Raw genomic sequence first — 17,706 nt, 5'->3', positions numbered from 1 at the left:
TTTGCTAGAGTGGTGAATGTGAATGTGAATGTGAAATGCAAGGGCATTGTGTAATCGGTACCCTCTTTTCGAGTTCTTGGAGAACTATTGGGCTTAATAAGACAATAGGCGTCTTATAGTGCTCCAAACACGTAGCCTTTAGGTCGCCTTGCTCTGGATTCAAAACTCTGGAAACATTAGTGTATGCTTCAACGCTTCTATGACTTTTCCACGTACCATGTAGAATTTTGTCTTACCCGAGGTTTAGAGATACTTTGTTCTCTGATGGTATCTCTCAATTATAAGTATTGTTAAGACCATCAAGCGTCATTCCAGTCTCAACTGCATGTGCGTAGTCTCCCAAGCCGGATCCCTTTCTACATCCACAACCGCGAACCCACGCTTCTCCCAGAATCTAATTGCACCTGGCAAAAAGGGGTGAGTATGTAAATATAAGCAACCGATGTTCTGCTTCACGGCCTGCTCTTTCAACTTCTCAAACAGCGTCGCAGCCAGCCCGCACCGTCGATACTCTGGTAGCACGAATAGCCTGACTACCTCGACCACCTCCAGATTCTGGTATTCGAGTTGTGGGAAACGGTAATCATAGGGTACATATCCAATGGTAGCGATGATGTTCTTGCCTTTGCGCGCTGTCAAGAAATGGCCAGATAACACCCATCGTGAAACGTCGTCATTGAGCTGTGCGCAGAGCCCCGGAAACATTTGCTGACGCGCATTGTTGACGAAATCAACGACTTCGTTTATAGTGTCTGGAGTGACGGAGGAGATGGTCCAGGGTGACATGAGAGGCTGGTGGTGGGTAATGGTGCACTTTGTTCATGCAGACTTGACCAACGAGGTACTGTGACTTTTGGGGGCCTTGGCTGGATTGGGTAACGTATCCGTGCGCTTGACGATCAGGGGTCATCCATCACTCTCTATAATTTAGTCCGGATGATAGTGATGATGGAAATGTGTCTATCGTACATGAATTGCCTATATAGGCAGACGAGCAAAGGAATGCAATGCAATCAGCAAACTGATTATACATGAGATAGAAGCTGATAGAAACCAGCACACTCCACGATCAACTCGTGATGGCTGTAGGTATGTGCAGCGACTACCGGTACTGGTCATGCAAGGCGTGGGATAAAACTTGAATGCTTTAACTGAACGCAGCACATTATATATCCATCTGAAGGGGATGCGCCTCTAAATAGTATGAGACCATGTTTGGTGCCCTTTCCCCCACTCGTCCGTTGTTGCCGTCCGTCGACGGTGCCAACAACGACCGTGTTTGTGCAAAGGTTCATGTGGTGCCCATGATGAAAACCCGGCATTTGCGTGATAGCAGGAAACTCAGTTGGAAAATAGCCATAAATGCCTGTCTTCAGCGGTTGTGAGTAGACTATACACGGTGTTGAGGCACCAGCAGAGGGTTTGTGGGGACATTACGAGAAGGTCACGTACAAGAACTTCATGGATAAAATCATGGATCAACTTTATTCGCGAATATGTCTCTGTAATGATGACATTCTTTAAAAATGCTTGTATAACATGTCGTTCAATGAATGACAAAACCCCCTGCCTACCATGATACCGTGAACGCCGTACGTGAAGCACAAAAACTCAGATTGACCGCACTAAGACACCGACTCCATGACTTTTGCCTCCAGTATGCATGATGATTTCTAAATACTTACGTCTCTGCCCACCTCGCGATGGTGATGCTAGTGGTGTAGATCATAGCGACCAAACCGAGGAGCATCATCGCAATATCTCCAAACTTTGACCACGGTCGCTCGGCAACGCCCTTGTAGTGCAAGTATGCGGGATAGATGTACACCAGTGGAACACAGGCGAAGCTACCAATGAGCGCAACGAACTTATCCAGGTCACTAGCTCCAACTGCGGCGATACCACCACATACTAGCACCAGGACAGTCCTAAAGGCGTTCTTGTTCCACTTGGTCAGGCTGCTCTGCTTGCCTGATGCGCGGCCAAAGATCTTGAGCTCGATAGTACGCATCGCTGGGAATAATTGAACTGGTGTTCCGACTAAGACGGCCAATGAGTAGAGGAATTGTACTGCATTGACGAGTTTGCTGGATTGCGGGAAATTGTTGATGACCTCGACCGAGACGTGCTCGCCAAACGTGCCATAACAGAGCACACCGACGGAGGTAAAGATGACTGTAATTAGGAACATGACGATGTAGAGGAGTTTGCTGAAATGCTCGGGCTGTTTCATGCTGGACTGAATCGGGAGGATGAGTCCGATACCCTCGAATGTGAAGATGGCAGAGCCGACCGTCATGGTGAAGTCGCGGGGATTGAACAGCTCGATGGAAGGGTGGAAGCCGCCCATGTTGATCATCGAGGAGATGTCATACCAATATATGTATGTCAAGCCGATCAAGATGAAGACATCTGCAAGAAGAGCCGCGGGTCCCAGCTTAGAAATGTTTCGTATAAAGGCCAACGGAATGAGAACGATGAGCTGGATACCGATAAGAGCGTTAGTTGATAGCGGCTCACGACCTCCATGCGTGACGGCGTTGAAGAAGGACTTCAGATTGTCTGCAGTGAAGATGAGACCGGCGCACACGAATCCGATCTGGGAGAGCGTGATGGAGACCAGGATGAGAGCGCGGAACTTGGGACCCACGACAATTTGACCTAGGTCTCCATAGCCTCCACCTCCATAGCGCTTTCTGCAAGAGAGCAATAGCTCAAAACATAGGGCAGTGATAGCGGAAACCGTGACCATGGTGATGGAGGAGAACAACATGCCACCGTTTTTGAATGCTTTGGGTAGAAACATGATTCCAGTGCCGATGAATGCCTTCAAGAGCGTGAAGAAGGTCTTTACTTGATTTGCATCACCCTGGGATCTAAGTCTCTTGGAGCTCTGTCGTCGGCCAAGCAATGGTCTACGCTCGCTCTGCTCTTCCTCATCTTCTGTGACGGCGCTCTCATCGTCCGTTTCCTCAAGATCTTCACCAGCGAAATGACCGTAGAGCTCAAGAAAGGAGATGAAATTGCGAGTGACCGGCTCGGAAATATAGCTGACACGTTTGCTCTGCCGTTGGAGGAACTGCCGCCTCATTCCTCCGGGTGCAAGTTGATCTTGGATGGGAAGCTCATCATGATCGATCTCTGATTCGGCATATCGGGGTGCAAATTGGTGAGTATCTGAGAATGTGGCTGCACGTTGATGCAACTTTTTTCGTCGCCCCTGTGCAGCAATTTTGTACAAGTCACGATGTATGTCACCCTACATGCTTTGTAAGCTTAGTCATACACATCTGGAAGGATTAGACATACTCCTTGCAGTTGTAGCGACGATTCGGCCTGACGAACAGAGTTGGAGGAGCTTTGGAGACCATCTTCTGTTCCCGGCGTTTCCGGATCGAATTCTGCAGTGTATGCGTATGCGGGATCCAAATGTTGGTTTAGGACACGAGCTTCCTTGGGATCAGCGCCCGCCGTCGTCTGGGGAGTGTCTGCCATGTCTCGACAGCAACTGAATGCACGACTATTGCAGCAATTGCTAAGAAAAGGCTAATTATGTTATCAGCCAGTCGATGAATTGAAGAGAATGTTTGGCGGTGAGCTTCAAATGTTGGAGGTTCAGACAGCGGCCAATGACCGGGTTTGCAGGGAGCTTAACTAGCGTTGGTGCCTGACATCACCAGGTCTTGTAGTACATTCGGGATAATGGTGACTTTGGAAAGGGAAAGTTAGAGCAGCCCTTCTGAGAAAGAAATCCGGAGGCAGCCAAGGGGAAGAGAGAGAAGAATGCCAGATGGGACCTGTGTGAAGCAGAGGTGGGAGCGGACAATGCCAAATAAGAAGAATCTCGTGGAACCTTTGACGAGGTCACGATGACCCTAGCCACCGTGCTTGGCGCGTGCACGTGGTGTGGAGAGGCGTCCGATCTTTAACTCTTAAGGCTTCCCAAGGTTGGACTGCGTGCATGGAACCCTGCTTGGACCGACGCCACCCCATTGGAGCACTACCGATGATGCAGAATGCCTGGAGGTCAACTCACGACAGTCGTTTAATCAATTCACATTGCCGGCAAAAAGTGATTGAGCCTTTGATCCGCATTGAACACGTTTCGTCTCAGGTTACCTACCATACGTAGAGAGAGTGTATAAGAAGCACACCACACGCAATAGGTACATGATGGCACGCCAGGACTTGCAACGACTTCTTCCTTGCGATGGCACCTCCAGGATTCAGTCCTCCAGGATACTCAATGCCTCAGCGTGATGTACATCGTGGACCACCACCCGAGGGGGCAGATACGAACACTCGGCCTTATCTCATCTTCTTTGGTTACCTAGCAGCATGTTTCGGGGTCGCAGTCTTTATTATCTTGAGGCTGCTGAAAAGAGCATATGTGCTGCAAAAGTCTACGACAGCGCACTTGCCTCCGAGAAAACATGTCTGGCTGTTTGGCCTGCTCTCTGTCGGAAGCTTGGTCACGACTTGGACGCACATGGTCCATTACTTCAAGATCAGCTACGATACATGGCTCATGTGGCGCAGCTATTACGAGCTCGATCCCCATCAGATGCATTGGGGACTCTGGTTACAAGAGACGAGCTTGTTCAGAGAGGCTTGGGAGACTGTCATCGTAGGCAATGCGCGGTACTGGTGGTCACATCAGATCTTCTTCTTCGCATTGGCCCTTGGATTGTATTTGGAACAAAAAGGTGCTTCAATCCCACCTCGTAGAGTGGAAAGTGGCTGACGTCCCTAGGTGTCCCTCGGGGTATCCGATACACGTGGGCTTTTATGCTCCTGGGTCAGATCGTCGCTATCAGCTTCGCGACGAACCTCTTCTTCCTCACGCTGCTGCTCAGCCCTCCAGCACCTCCGCCTCCATCCACATCTGGCGCACAGCAGCAAAAGTGGTTGGGTCTGTGGCTCTTGAACTTATTCGCCATATGTGCGACAGCATACCCGGCTATGCTACTCGCTGATGAGCACTACTGGCATCACCCAACGGCATTCCTGCCCGTGCTGCTTGCGCCACATGTTGCACTGATGATTCTGCCCACTGTACGTGCTGTTGTCCCAGCCAGGTACTTTAACGAGGATTTCGACTTTACGGATAAGGTCTACAACTACATGTGGGCCTTGGTTCTGGGTAATGCATGTCTGATGTTGGCATGGACGACCGCAACTGCGTACGCCTATAGCGGCATGGTGGGCGTCTGGTATGCTCTGTCGGAACACCCGGCTGTCAGCAGTGTCGGCTACGATGTGATCTTCTGCTGGGTGTCATGGATCTGCTGGTACAGGACTCAGAGTCGCGGCATGAAAAGGGTGTCGAAGACATCTTCTGGTGGTCTCGATGATGGTCGCTCCCAGAATGGCATCGGGATAGTAATTGGCGCAAGCGGATTTGAAGGATCAGTTCGTCGACGTTAGCGGCCCTTATCTTGTTGCGTACATTGTGGTTCGATGTGGGTTCTGGATATAATATCGGTGCCGACAGTTGATTACTAGATGTGGGCATCTCTTGACCTCAAAAAGAGAACAGTACAACCAGTCCATTCAAAAGGTCGTGACTGGGAAAGGAAGCTTGACTCAGCGGGCTGGCGTAATGGACAAGGGCTAGAAATAGGTGGGGAATGTGGTGATTACTTTTAATTTCATTTTCCATCTGGTGGGTGTATAGACTGAAACCAGTGATCGAGGAGACCCCAAGCTGTTGTTCGTGATGTACACCATGACAACCTTGAAAACATCGTAGCCACCAGGATAGTATCTAGCACTCCTAGTACTACATCTCTCGATTCTCAACACACATCAACCAGAGATTCCACTTTACCCGATCAACCGCCAATTTTCTTCCCTTTACCCCTCGCCGCCTTCCTGCGCTCCTTCCCCCCGCCCTTCTTCCCCGCCTTCTTCCTCAACTTCATAGGTATAACATCCGCCCTCTCATACACAAGTGCAACAGCATCCCTCACATCCTCGTACTTGACCACCACATCCGTGTCCTCACCCTCATCAACCCGCCTCTTCACCGCTTCTTCCAGGAACTCTGCTGCCAAGCGTGCCTGTCCTTGTGTGAAGCTGCTGAGCACATCGAGCCCGGCTAGAACAGGTGGACACCAGACTGTACCGTTGGTCTTGAGGCGTGGAGGGCAGTGTGCGGGGGGGATGAAGTGGTCATACGTGACATTCCAGCGATTCTCAATGTTGGCTTCTGCGTCCGACAGGGCTGCGGCGTCTGGGTTTCCTGAATGAATGGCCTCTTCGATAACAGCAAGATCGGCAGCTACGGATTGATAAGAGCGTGTGATGCGTAGTTTGTTTCTCGTCGTTGGCTTCATTGCGTTGAGGCTGGTGATGTGTTCGCATTTTTCGCGGTCGGTGAGATCCTATTTGTATACCTGTTAAATTCTCCCAATTTGGCTTCCTTCGCCGGCTCCTTCTTCACGGCATCGATATCGATAGAGTTAGAAAGGAGACAAAGAATAGACTCACATCCCACTCTCCCCATCCTCCTTCAACCTCAACACCAACATCATCCCTCTCCTCACCGCAATACACAATGAACCCAACCGGCGCGTCCGGCAACATAATCTCGCTCTTTGCCACCGCAACAAGCACGCGCTGGTCATCTTTCAGCGTCTCAACACTTACAATAGGCTTGGCATCGATGGTATACAAGGCGGCATGTTTGCTATTCACTGCAAGACGTACGCCCTGCAAGACCTGTTCGAAAGTTTGATACGGTGAGACGACAAGATCAGGGACGTTGAGCTTGGTGCTGGGCGCGTAAAGGGATATAGTTTTCGCTGTTTTGGTCATCTTTGCTGCCGGGTGGTGTGTGTGGCGCAGAGATGTGTAGAAACTCGAGACAAGTCTCTTCGGGGGCTGGGGTGATTGTGCTCGGTGAGCGGGTGAGTGCAGCAGTGTGGCGGGATGGCGCAGAGTGAGAATGAGAGGGTGAAACAGAGATTAAATAGCGAGATGGTTTTGATGACTCAGGTGCCCCGGTGGGAGCGTGATGGCGTAGTCGGTCGCGTTCACCTTCTTTCACTGAGCTGTGATGGCTTTGCCGAAAGCATGTGTATGTCAATATTTTGCAGGGCAATCAAACGCGCGAGTGACAGAACGGGTCCATCACAAAGTTGGCAAACGCAGTCTACGATCTTAAGGTGTGAAAGCTTCTCTACGCTTCGCAATACTTGAAAGTACTAATTTACTATCGATATGCGATACTTTGCTGCGCTGATGGTAGTTACTGCGATGTTACAGAGCTTTCAAGAGTGCACATGTCCATTTACAATCTCGCGAGCCGTGAGCATTGACTTTTCGATGATCATGTATCTCAAATACCGCACCAGTCAAAATCAGACAAATCAAGATGGCCATACTCGTCATACCCATCTCTAACATCCCCAGTGTTTCTGCGCTGCTCTTCTTTCTCCTCATCATCTTCGAAATACACCTCGCCCTTCGTAATCTCTTCAATGACTCTACGTAAATCTGTTGTACTCACAACTATGCTTCCTGACGCCCGACTCCTACGCCCAATGACGCGCATAGTCGCCTCCTGAACCGTTTGGACTTGCCCTGTAGTCGCATCGGCTAATAATGCTAGAGTCGCCATCAAGGCTGGGTGCCAGGACTTCATTGCAACCTCTGGTCTCATGAGCCCTATGGTTCCCATGAAATCGTTGATAGTCTGACCCCAGGATTCCTCGATCACCCTAGCATGAGTAGCTTCGGCGGTGGAAGCAGGCATAGGGCTCAAGATGGAGAGTCCTGAAGCGAGGATCTCGGATATGGAGGAGCGGATGACATGGATAGGAAGAGTAAGGGTCGTCTTTGTGTGATTACCCTTACAGCATCTACAAGGTAGGTTCTGCATGTAGGCGCGTCGCTGAGGACGTGTGAGTGCCTGATAAGCTGTCAGTAGTCATGTATTGCAAGGAAGAGGCGTAACACGCTTACCATCCACGCATCCGTCTGAGGGCCCTGTTGCAACTCCCTTGTCCACATATTGATAGGTGACTCAAAGTAGCCTGTCGTGACGACAACCATGTCATTGTCATCGAGGAGACTGAAGTCATCTATGAAATGGCCTTGCTTATCGTGGACGAAGGCCAACGGGATCTTGAAGAGAAGCTTGATTGTACGGATACATTGCTCGTTCCCAGCGAATTTGTTTATACACATCAGTAGCCCTTGATTCATGGCTCGTATCGGATTTAGAGATGGGCACCAAACGCGGAGAGTGATGGCTTGGGAACGTTGAGAGGACATGATAGATGGCAGCCAGATAAGGTCTGCAAAACTTGAATGCCCCGATGGAATATGTTGATGGATCCCGGACTGTGATGGGTAGTCTACACAGTGTGATTTGCTGAAAGCGTAGGCAAATGTTGGGCCAAGTCAGCTTCGGGAGTGTTCCCGCAGATATGAGTAGGCATGAAAGCAATTCATCAGAAGTCCATGAAGGTGTCACATGACTGGTCTGGCCATTATGATTGTACGGTAGGCAATTACACTGCGCACACATGATGTACAACGTACAGTGACTGGCTGCGAAATTGGGTGAAAGCCTGCGCTGGCGTACTGGTGACATGGTATTTATGAGGACCTGGAATTTCCAAATCGTGCTAGTATGAATAGCGGAGTTCATTCATGTTCATAATTCACGAAGTCGCTTTGGGGTTGAATGGTGCGGCAGTGAGACGTGTGTTTCCCTTTGGTGGAACAGGAGAGAGCTCTGTAGGGTAGGTAGTTGAGCATGATCCAGTCTCGGCAGACCTTGGAAGATGACTCTGGCATTTGCTTTTATCACCGTGTCATGTCTTTGTCGAATGCTGTTGGACATTCAATCAGGATAGATGGCGAGGGCGAGGTATGACAGAAAGGGAGGACGTCTGAGGTTTGTGGATGCACATGACGACGAATGTCCGTGCGGCTCACCGCCCAACGTGGGGGGACGAGGAAGCAGGGCAAGGGTCTAGTTCAGTTCGGCCATCAACCAAGGGGAAAGGGACAAGTAGGTAAGTTAAGTGCAATTGTGCCCACAAGCTCCCAACTGCCTTTCCCTTTCATTTCCTGCCCTCTTCAGCGCACTCTTCCAAACGCCTCCTTCACCCACAGCACACCTTGGAAATACAAACAATCCACAAGACAGACAGATAGACAGCAGAATGAGTCTGCAACCACCCTCACTCGCCGTCAGGCCCAAGTCTGCATCTGGCGGTTCTACCAAGGCCGTTATTTTGGTACAGGACATTCCCACCAAGCATGTATCTACGATCAAGATGCTAATACGCACCAGGTCGGCGGCCCCTCCAGAGGAACACGGTTCAGGCCTCTCTCCATGGAATTGCCCAAGGTGAGCCATAAGTTATTGCTTGTATCAACTTTTGTGCCCCGCTAAACCGCCATCGCTACACAGCCACTCTTCCCTGTCGCCGGCCACCCCATTATCGAGCACTGCTTCCGCGCCATTACCGGTGTTGCCGAGATCAAGGAGGTCTTCATCGTCGGCTACTACGAGGAGTCTGTCTTCCAGCCCTTCATCAACACCGTCTCCACCAACTTCCCTCAGTTGACCGTCAAGTACCTGCGAGAATACCAGGCCCTGGGCACGGCCGGAGGTCTATACCATTTCCGCGATGTCATATTGAAGGGCAAGCCAGAGAAGCTGTTCGTCTTGAACGCCGATGTCTGTTCTTCCTTCCCGCTTGAGGAGATGCTCAAGCTGTACAACGACAAAGATGCAGAGGCCGTCATGCTAGGCACGAGGGTCGCCAACGAGTCAGCCTCCAACTTTGGATGCATCGTCTCCGATGCCCACACCAAGCGCGTCCTCCACTACGTCGAGAAGCCGGAGTCGCAAATCTCCAACCTCATCAACTGCGGAGTCTACCTCTTCAACACAGAGTGCATCTTCCCCGCCATTCGCAGTGCCATCAAGCGACGCACTGAGCGCCCACGGCTGCTGTCCTACCCTTCCTCCGAGAACCTCGAATCTTCCTTCTACCAGGCCGACGACGATGACGACAACAAGGAGAACGCCGTCATTCGTCTGGAACAGGACGTCCTCTCCGACATTGCAGACAGCAGACAGTTCTTCGTTCTTGAATCCAAAGACTTCTGGCGCCAGATCAAGACTGCTGGCTCAGCCGTACCTGCCAACGCCTTGTATTTGCTGAAGGCTTTCCAAGCTGGCTCCGAAGAGCTCGCAAAACCCTCTGCGAACATCATCCCACCTGTTTACATCCACCCTTCTGCGCACATTGATCCCACTGCCAAGATTGGTCCTAACGTGTCCATCGGGCCCCGTGTGGTCATTGGAGCTGGTGTTCGTGTCAAGGAGTCCATTGTTCTGGAAGACTCTGAAATCAAGCACGATGCCTGTGTGCTCTACACTATAGTTGGCTGGCACAGCAAGATCGGTGCATGGGCGCGTGTCGAGGGCACGCCCACTCCAGTCACCAGCCATAGCACCAGCGTTATCAAGAACGGTGTCAAGGTACAGAGCATTACCATTCTCGGCAAAGACTGCGCAGTCGCCGATGAGGTGCGCGTGCAAAACTGTGTCTGTTTGCCCTATAAGGAGTTGAAGAGGGTAAGTTAATTCTCTCAATGTCCACGCATGCCATGCTAACCCAATTGATAGGATGTCGCCAATGAGGTCATCATGTAAAGAAGATGCATCCTCTTTGATGGTCGTTCAAATAACTCCACCTGTGCACTAATGATTTGTCTTGTAGCCATTTATATTACAGGACGCCAATAAAAGTAATGGCACATATAGAAAAAGAGAAATAATGAATATACCACGGTCTTCTTCAGACTACAAGATATGCACGTCCCAACTACCTTAACGGTTTGACACCCTTGTGTATTGCCGCAATACCCATTGTCAAGTCCTCCCACCCCTTTCCTGGCACCAAGAACCCCGCATCTCGAATCATGCCACTGAACTCCTCCTGGCTCGGAAATCTCGCAATGCTCTCCACAAGATACTGATAACTGTCACGATCCCCCGCCACAACCTGACCAATCAGGGGAATCGCCCCGAAACTCCAGCGCTGGTATACGGCGTCAAAGAGCGGGTTGTTGACTTTGCTGAATTCGAGGCATGCGAAGACGCCGCCAGGTTTCAAGACGCGGTACGCTTCCTTCAGAGCGACTTCCTTGTGTGTAAAGTTGCGGATACCAAAGGCAACGGTGTAGAGGTCAATGCTGGAAGAGGGTATCATGTCCAAGTTTTCGGCGTTGGCTTGGACGAATTTCAGGCGTGGGGAGCGCGCGTAGGGCGTGTGTAGAGATCGTTTCTTGCCCTCGGCAAGCATGTCGGGGTTGATGTCTGCGACGGTGACGGTGGTGTGGGCATCGTTGTTGATGCTCGAGGCATGGTCGAGCATGCGAAAGGCGATGTCGCCCGTGCCGCCGGCGATGTCAAGTATGTTCCAGCCTTGGGGAGAGTCGGCAGATGAGGGAGTGGTGAGTGGATTGCGGCCCGGGTTGAGATTTCGGACAAAGTGGTCTTTCCAGAGGCGGTGGATGCCCAGAGACATGAAGTCGTTCATGGAGTCGTACGAGGTGGCAACCGAGGAGAAGACTGCGCCAACTGTTTCCACAACCCGATTAGTGTCTGTAGTATGAGGACGGGGGTCAATTGGGACAAGTTTGTACCTTTTTGCTCTTTAATCGCCTCGGCTATCGTCTGGAAGCCAAAATGTGTCGTCGACGGCGCATCCTGCTGATTCTTCGGGGGTGGTGTCTGCTGCTGTGCCTGTCTCGCCGTACATGAAAAACAGCGATGACCGCCTGTGTTCCCTCTCCTTAGTCCCACCAGCAATTGCCTCCCTATTCTTGATTGTGAAGTTTGCATGTTGTGTGTGTATGCGAGTGTGTGCGAAGAATGTAGTCGTCGTCGTCTAATGATTGTCACTTGGCATGACTTTTGATGAAAGCGCGCATCACTAGGCACGCGCCACAACCCTGACAACTCTGGCTAAGTAGTGGCTGGTGACCCTAGCCTAGCCTAGCCTAGCCAGCTGCCCGCGGAGGTCACCCTAGCGTCGTTTCCCTGGCGTTTCCCTTCCCCATCCCGTCCATGCGGCATGTCACGACTCAAGCCGAAGCAAGCCGACTACCGAAACTCCAGAGGTTCGCTGCCCCGGATTCTGAACAAATAAGACGGCAGACGTGGTTCCTGGACAATGTAGATCAATCCTTAAACACACAATGTCCCTTTGCAACACTCCGAGAAGACTGCTGCTGCTGCGGAGGGCAGTGGGTGCGCAAACATGTCTCCGTGCATCCAGGACAGCAAGCAAGGCGCCCGTGTGGCAGAGCTGTCGGGCAGTTGCTTCGACTGCGAATGCTGAGAAGTGGGTTGTTGTGCTTCAGAGAGTCTTTCTCGTCTGCATTGTCTGAGCTAATCTGTCCATGTGTAGGGTCTTGTTTCCTGGAGCGTTGAACAGCGAGTTTACCAGTACAATGGACTTCATACAACCGTCGCAACTCAAGGCCATATCAACCTACCGTGTAATGAACCAGTATGGTGATATAATAGACAAAGATGTTGGTGTAGAGACGACGGATGAAGAAGCTCTAGATTTATACAAGAACATGGTCAAATGTCAGTCTCTCTATCTCCATGAGTCTGCTCAAATGGCATCTAAACAAACAACAGTGAGCATAATGGACCTCCTCATGTTCGAAGCCCAGAGACAGGGCCGATTAAGCTTCTACATGGTATGCACACCTTCTATCCATCACCCTCCATTCGTACGTACATCGACTGAACTTGCTTGTCATAGGTCTCTGCCGGCGAAGAAGGCATCGCAATCGGCACCGCCAGCGCCCTCTCCCCCGCCGACGTAATCTTCTGCCAATACCGTGAAACAGGCGTCTACCTACAGCGCGGATTCACACTGCCTTCCTTCATGAACCAGCTCTTCGCAAACGCGGGTGACACTGGCCTAGGCCGCAACATGCCCATCCACTACGGCTCCAAAGAACTAAACATCCACACCATATCCTCCACCCTCGCTACACAAATCCCCCATGCCGCCGGCGCCGCATATGCGCTCAAGATGCAGAACTTGCAAAACCCGAACGCGGAGAAGAGAGTGGCGGTCTGTTTCTTCGGAGAAGGAGCAGCGAGCGAGGGGGATTTCCACGGAGCACTGAACATTGCCGCGACGAGACAGGTGCCCTGTATCTTCATCTGCAGAAACAACGGATATGCCATTTCGACACCAACATCCGACCAATACCGCGGTGATGGAATCGCAAGTCGCGGCGCCGGCTATGGAATCGCCACCCTCCGTGTAGACGGCAACGACATCTTCGCCGTACGCCGCGCCACAAAGGAAGCCCGCCGTCTTGCCCTCGAGGACGGCGGCCGTCCCGTATTGATCGAGATGATGGCTTATCGCGTAGGACACCACTCCACCTCCGACGACTCCTTTGCCTACCGCCAGCGCGTCGAGGTGGAGGACTGGAAACGCCGCGACAACCCACTCACCCGCTTGCGCAAGTGGCTTGAATCGCGCAATCTGTGGTCCGAGGACGAGGAACAGAGCCTGAGGGCCGCCACGAGGAAAGAAGTCCTCAGGGCCTTTGAGGAGGCGGAAAAACTGCAGAAGCCCAGTCTGAGGTATGTGTTTGAGGGCGTCTGGAAGGACTTGTCACAGGAGCAGCGTAGGCATGTGGGAGAGCTCAGGGATATCTTGAAGAGGTATCCCAAGGAGTACGATTTGGGGCCTTATGAGGGGCAAATTGGGGGGTTGGATGACTTATTGGAGGGTAACAAGTAGGCAAAGTTGACTCGAAAATAAATAGTCTTCTTATACAATAGCTATGTGCTCAATCACGTGGCATCAACTAACCAGTCGGGATCTGCGTCTTCGTCTTCCGGATCTTCAAGGGGGAGGGATCCGGTTTCTGACGCTGAAGAAGTGGGTGTGGGTGATTTGCTGGTTATTGCACCATCTTCTGGTTTGACGTCGTCTTCTTTCACAGCGGGTTGGGGACTCGGCGGAGCTTCATCCTGGCCGTCAACCTGGTCGACGTCCTTGTCTGACAGATCTTTCGGTACGAAGCCTCCATCATCATCGACGGCACCATCTGTTTGATCGGTACAACCTGGATGATCCGCCAGATCGTCATCATCGAGGACGTAGTCTCCAGGTAAGAAACCCCCACCCTCACCATCCTCGTCCGAGGAGTAAGATTTGCCAAAGCTACTCCGTCGTCGCGGCCGTAGTGCCTGAGAGTCCAGAATCGCAGACTCGAAGCTGAACTCGCGGCTCATGCCAGGGGCCGTACGCTGCTCTAGAGTCTCTGGTACAAATCCGCCACCTGCCACATCATCTGGGCCTTGATTTGGCACGAACCCTCCACCTTCATTGGCATCATCATGCATGAATCCACCACCACCTTCATAATTCCTAGTTGGCGGTTCATACCCTTCCCCTTCTATGCCCCCAGCATCCCCCTCATCAGGAAAGAACCCGCCAGCCATATCCTGTGCAGCAAGCTTCCGATCCTCCTTTGCAATCTCATCCTGCACATCTAACCGCGGACCCCTCTCCCCATCAATCACAATATCATTAACCCTCTGCGCAATTCTCAATCCCAAGAAAAACCTTCTCCACAGCCTCAGGCTCTCTGCTCTCTTCGCCGCGGCCTCTGCTTCCTCGACCGCGTACTCCATACCTTCGATAACAGCGGTGACTGCATCTGCGTATTCTGTTGCCACGACCACGCCTTGGATGATGGCGGTGCCATGGCGACCTTTGAAGGAGAAACCTGTTACTGCGTCCGCCGAGTCGATACCTAAGATGCGCGCAGCCTTCGAGGCAAGTTTGTGACGGATGTGGGTGCCGCCTGCTGGACACATTGATGGGACATATAGATCCAGATTACCGTATGCGTTGCGTGGTACACGGCCTTTGACTACTGGAGGTGGGATATACAGTTCAGTCTGGAACTCTGCGTACAGACCCGCCCCTGCTTCATCAACCTCTTCGTCAACGTCTGCATCAGGTCCGAGGGAGACGCGCCGATTCTTCTTAGGCTTTGCGTGTTTGAGAGGCTGTTCCCCGCCTTTGACATCCCGGCCCATGCGATACCATTTATCTGCTGAGCGCACGACATGAACGTTTGAGCGGCGGTAGATGGGTTCCATTTTCGGATTCATGCTTGTGCCACAATTGACCTTGCCCACCGGTTCCAGAGGATATATGACCTCGTTGTGCTTCAGATGTCGTTCGAGCACATAAACTGGGTGCCCTTTGAAGTCTTGCACATTCTTTGGTATTCCTTCCGCAGCTACTTTACGCGCAAGCAATGCGTCTTCGATTTGATCTCTATCAAGTATTGTGGAGCGCTCAAAGAACTTCATTACACGCTTCCACCATTTCTCGCCACCGGGCGTGGATTCGACACGAAACTTTCGTGTCTTGGCACTGTATGCTTTGGCATAACGACGAGTCACATCTTTGGCGGTGTGATCTTCGTCAAAGGCGATGGCATAGGAGAGACTGTTTTGCGTGTAGGCGAGAGGAGGCTCGAGTTTTTCGGGGGCGTTGACGGTAAAAGTTGAGTGTGTGTCAATGGGAACCCATTTCTGGTGCGCATGATTGAAGGCTTCGACCCAGTAGACAGGATATGGGGCGTGAAATGCTTTCTGCTTTTTTGGCGCTACACCGGTGCTGTGGAGTACGGCGTGGCGTTCACCCATCACGCGCTCCATACGAGAGAGTTTCTTGCCTTTTGGTCTTGTAGGAGTGGTTTGTGAGGGCTTGTTGTAGGGATCAATGGTTATTGTATTCTTGGGAGAGGCTTTCTGTGGTGTGGTGCGTTCGGCAGCGGAGGCAAAGGGAAGGGGTTGCAGTGAGCAAACAAGGCGCACTTCGATACCAATACCACGAAGCAGGGCACAGAACAATTGCGTTCCGACATCTTGCGAGCCTCGCAATGTGAATGCTGCAATGCGAAAGTCGTCCTTGTCCATTGGATCGTCCAGTTCGTCAAAATCAGAGAAGGGTCGGACGTCGGCTTCTGCATCTGCCCATCGTGGTTTGTACATGCCTCGCGCGGTGATTTTGAATCGCTTTGTCCAGAGCAATTTGAGCTCATTCATCCCGTCCACAAACCGCCTGGATGCTGAATATTGCGTGAGATCGGGATTGGGTACAAGATCTGCCAGTATCGAAGGTGATACAATCTTTCGCAAGGTGCTCTGTACCCTTCTGTCATTGCACCACGTGTTCCTACGGTGGACATGGTAGAGTAAACACATAATGTGCATTTTGTGAATGTCTAAACGGCGCTTCTTGTCGACCGAGGTGATGGCTCTTCGACGAACCTTTCTCTGGACTGTTGTGTCTGCAGCTTTCTTGCCTCCAATCGCAATATTGATATCTCCAATCTTAGACGCTGCCTCTTTGCCCTCGCCCGCATCATCGCTATCATCTACGTCTTCCAAGGCATTCTCCCATTCCATATCACTGTCCTCATCTGACTCGTCAGAGTCCTCGATTGTCTGACGCATGCGTACATTTGTAGGGCCTTCACTTTCAGCAATGGGTTCGGCAGCCGTTCGGCTCTGGGATGGCGTGGCAGCCGTGATTACAGGACGTGAAGGTGAAGGCGGGACAGGATCCCGGATCGGCGTCTGAACAGGGCCAGCTTTAGCAACTGGGCTCTGAGATTTCCGAGAGAGCGCAGTGCGCCTTTTCTTGCGAGGCCGATCATCCTCGTCTGCCTCGGCTACATGGGCTTCATGCAGCATGTCCTGGAAAATGTCTGGTATGGCCTCATCCTGTTGAGAGCTTCTGGTTTTACGCGCAGACCGCCTCGGGGTAACTGGTTCTGTCGCTCTGTGCAGTTTTCCGCGTGGACGAGCCATGATTGCCTACCGACTCGGCGTTGTCGCGTGAGGCTGGGGTCTAGCAGTAGAGATATAGGCTACGGGGACTATTCAAGGAAAAGAACATAACGATTTGCATCATGCTCCGTGTTCGTCTTGGACCATTGCGAACTTAGATTGAGGGAAAGTTGGAGCGTTGCGCGAAACGGAGACTGAAGTCTGCCTGGTGAAGGGGCGCCACCAAGCGCAAAGCAGCGATGACGCAGCGCGGGAAAGCTGGGCACGGCCCGCAGCTTGTTCGAAATAGGTCGAGATGAGCTGGGCACTGTACTCGTTGTCACAACAGACAACATAGTCTTGAAAATCTCTCTAAATTGGACAGTTTTGTCGGAGTTCCATGTTTTCCATATTACATTGTATCTTCCGAAGGTCGCAGCTGGCAGCAGGCGCGTGTTGTACCGGCAGGCCTAAGGTCTAAGGTGGGTAGGTAAGCCCTGTCGCGCCATCACGTGATTGTGTCTGGCTTGTCGTCGGTGTGTTGTCCTGCACATCAAGACAGCTCTGGATTAGCAAGGAGCTCCACCACATAGTTGTGACATCTCACCTCCTAGTGACTGCACAGATGCTGTAGCTTGGAATCATGCATGATATACGTGTTGATACGCACCATTGTACTACTTCCTGCATACAGCAGTGCATGAGTACAATGCCCATGCCATTATACCCACCTTGGCTCCCAAGTCAGTCAGTAGCGAACAATGGCAGATTAATGATAGGGATTCATAGAAGGAGCAAGTTTGAATCGAAGGAGCATTCGCTCCAAACTGTAACCT

General features: G+C 51.6%; 9 protein-coding genes across 9 annotated transcripts; 3 read left to right on the top strand and 6 right to left on the bottom strand.

Moving 5' to 3' along the window:
* Window positions 1-306: 306 nt before the first annotated feature.
* On the bottom strand, window positions 307-786 carry IAQ61_010025 (uncharacterized protein; the record flags this gene model as incomplete). Its single annotated transcript, XM_003845173.1, has 1 exon — window positions 307-786. The coding sequence occupies one exon, from the start codon at window positions 784-786 to the stop codon at window positions 307-309; it is 480 nt and encodes a 159-aa protein (XP_003845221.1).
* Window positions 787-1,474: 688 nt separating this feature from the next.
* IAQ61_010024 (uncharacterized protein) lies at window positions 1,475-3,817 on the bottom strand. The gene is made up of 2 exons (XM_003845174.2): window positions 3,310-3,817; window positions 1,475-3,259 (listed from the first exon to the last, which is right to left on the bottom strand). Exons 1-2 carry the CDS (start codon window positions 3,493-3,495, stop codon window positions 1,682-1,684), a joined length of 1,764 nt encoding a protein of 587 aa, XP_003845222.2. The 5' UTR covers window positions 3,496-3,817; the 3' UTR covers window positions 1,475-1,681.
* A 155-nt stretch (window positions 3,818-3,972) lies between these two features.
* On the top strand, window positions 3,973-5,693 carry IAQ61_010023 (uncharacterized protein). The gene is made up of 2 exons (XM_003845175.2): window positions 3,973-4,706; window positions 4,754-5,693. Exons 1-2 carry the CDS (start codon window positions 4,211-4,213, stop codon window positions 5,425-5,427), a joined length of 1,170 nt encoding a protein of 389 aa, XP_003845223.2. The 5' UTR covers window positions 3,973-4,210; the 3' UTR covers window positions 5,428-5,693.
* Window positions 5,694-5,834: 141 nt separating this feature from the next.
* On the bottom strand, window positions 5,835-6,819 carry IAQ61_010022 (uncharacterized protein; the record flags this gene model as incomplete). The annotated part of the gene is made up of 2 exons (XM_003845176.1): window positions 5,835-6,386; window positions 6,493-6,819. 2 exons carry the CDS (start codon window positions 6,817-6,819, stop codon window positions 5,835-5,837), a joined length of 879 nt encoding a protein of 292 aa, XP_003845224.1.
* Window positions 6,820-7,342: 523 nt separating this feature from the next.
* On the bottom strand, window positions 7,343-8,211 carry IAQ61_010021 (uncharacterized protein; the record flags this gene model as incomplete). Its single annotated transcript, XM_003845177.2, has 2 exons — window positions 7,343-7,915; window positions 7,969-8,211. The coding sequence occupies 2 exons, from the start codon at window positions 8,209-8,211 to the stop codon at window positions 7,343-7,345; spliced, it is 816 nt and encodes a 271-aa protein (XP_003845225.2).
* A 968-nt stretch (window positions 8,212-9,179) lies between these two features.
* On the top strand, window positions 9,180-10,684 carry IAQ61_010020 (uncharacterized protein; the record flags this gene model as incomplete). Its single annotated transcript, XM_066098629.1, has 4 exons — window positions 9,180-9,254; window positions 9,311-9,367; window positions 9,431-10,606; window positions 10,658-10,684. The coding sequence occupies 4 exons, from the start codon at window positions 9,180-9,182 to the stop codon at window positions 10,682-10,684; spliced, it is 1,335 nt and encodes a 444-aa protein (XP_065951456.1).
* A 172-nt stretch (window positions 10,685-10,856) lies between these two features.
* IAQ61_010019 (uncharacterized protein) lies at window positions 10,857-11,878 on the bottom strand (the record flags this gene model as incomplete). Its single annotated transcript, XM_066098628.1, has 2 exons — window positions 10,857-11,614; window positions 11,680-11,878. 2 exons carry the CDS (start codon window positions 11,876-11,878, stop codon window positions 10,857-10,859), a joined length of 957 nt encoding a protein of 318 aa, XP_065951455.1.
* A 188-nt stretch (window positions 11,879-12,066) lies between these two features.
* IAQ61_010018 (uncharacterized protein) lies at window positions 12,067-13,833 on the top strand. Its single transcript, XM_066098627.1, has 4 exons — window positions 12,067-12,420; window positions 12,447-12,631; window positions 12,686-12,747; window positions 12,813-13,833. The coding sequence occupies exons 1-4, from the start codon at window positions 12,104-12,106 to the stop codon at window positions 13,812-13,814; spliced, it is 1,566 nt and encodes a 521-aa protein (XP_065951454.1). The 5' UTR covers window positions 12,067-12,103; the 3' UTR covers window positions 13,815-13,833.
* A 34-nt stretch (window positions 13,834-13,867) lies between these two features.
* On the bottom strand, window positions 13,868-16,912 carry IAQ61_010017 (uncharacterized protein; the record flags this gene model as incomplete). Its single annotated transcript, XM_003845181.2, has 1 exon — window positions 13,868-16,912. One exon carries the CDS (start codon window positions 16,910-16,912, stop codon window positions 13,868-13,870), a length of 3,045 nt encoding a protein of 1,014 aa, XP_003845229.1.
* Between the last annotated feature and the right edge of the window lie 794 nt (window positions 16,913-17,706).

This window comes from Plenodomus lingam (assembly GCF_022343315.1).
Source record: "Plenodomus lingam strain CAN1 chromosome Unknown contig_7, whole genome shotgun sequence".
Classification (NCBI taxonomy): domain Eukaryota; kingdom Fungi; phylum Ascomycota; class Dothideomycetes; order Pleosporales; family Leptosphaeriaceae; genus Plenodomus; species Plenodomus lingam.
Note: the sequence above shows the minus strand (reverse complement) of the source record. Positions and strands in the feature narration are given on the sequence as shown.

Excerpts from the sequence above, each read along its gene's own strand:
- IAQ61_010024 (XM_003845174.2), bottom strand. The coding sequence starts at position 3,495 with ATGGCAGACACTCCCCAGACGACGGCGGGCGCTGATCCCAAGGAAGCT. Across the intron at positions 3,260-3,309 it reads CGTCGCTACAACTGCAAGGA|GGTGACATACATCGTGACTT; the intron begins GTATGTCTAATC and ends CAAAGCATGTAG.
- IAQ61_010023 (XM_003845175.2), top strand. The coding sequence starts at position 4,211 with ATGGCACCTCCAGGATTCAGTCCTCCAGGATACTCAATGCCTCAGCGT. Across the intron at positions 4,707-4,753 it reads ATTGTATTTGGAACAAAAAG|GTGTCCCTCGGGGTATCCGA; the intron begins GTGCTTCAATCC and ends TGACGTCCCTAG.
- IAQ61_010018 (XM_066098627.1), top strand. The coding sequence starts at position 12,104 with ATGCGGCATGTCACGACTCAAGCCGAAGCAAGCCGACTACCGAAACTC. Across the intron at positions 12,632-12,685 it reads ATACAAGAACATGGTCAAAT|TGAGCATAATGGACCTCCTC; the intron begins GTCAGTCTCTCT and ends AACAAACAACAG. Across the intron at positions 12,748-12,812 it reads GCCGATTAAGCTTCTACATG|GTCTCTGCCGGCGAAGAAGG; the intron begins GTATGCACACCT and ends TGCTTGTCATAG.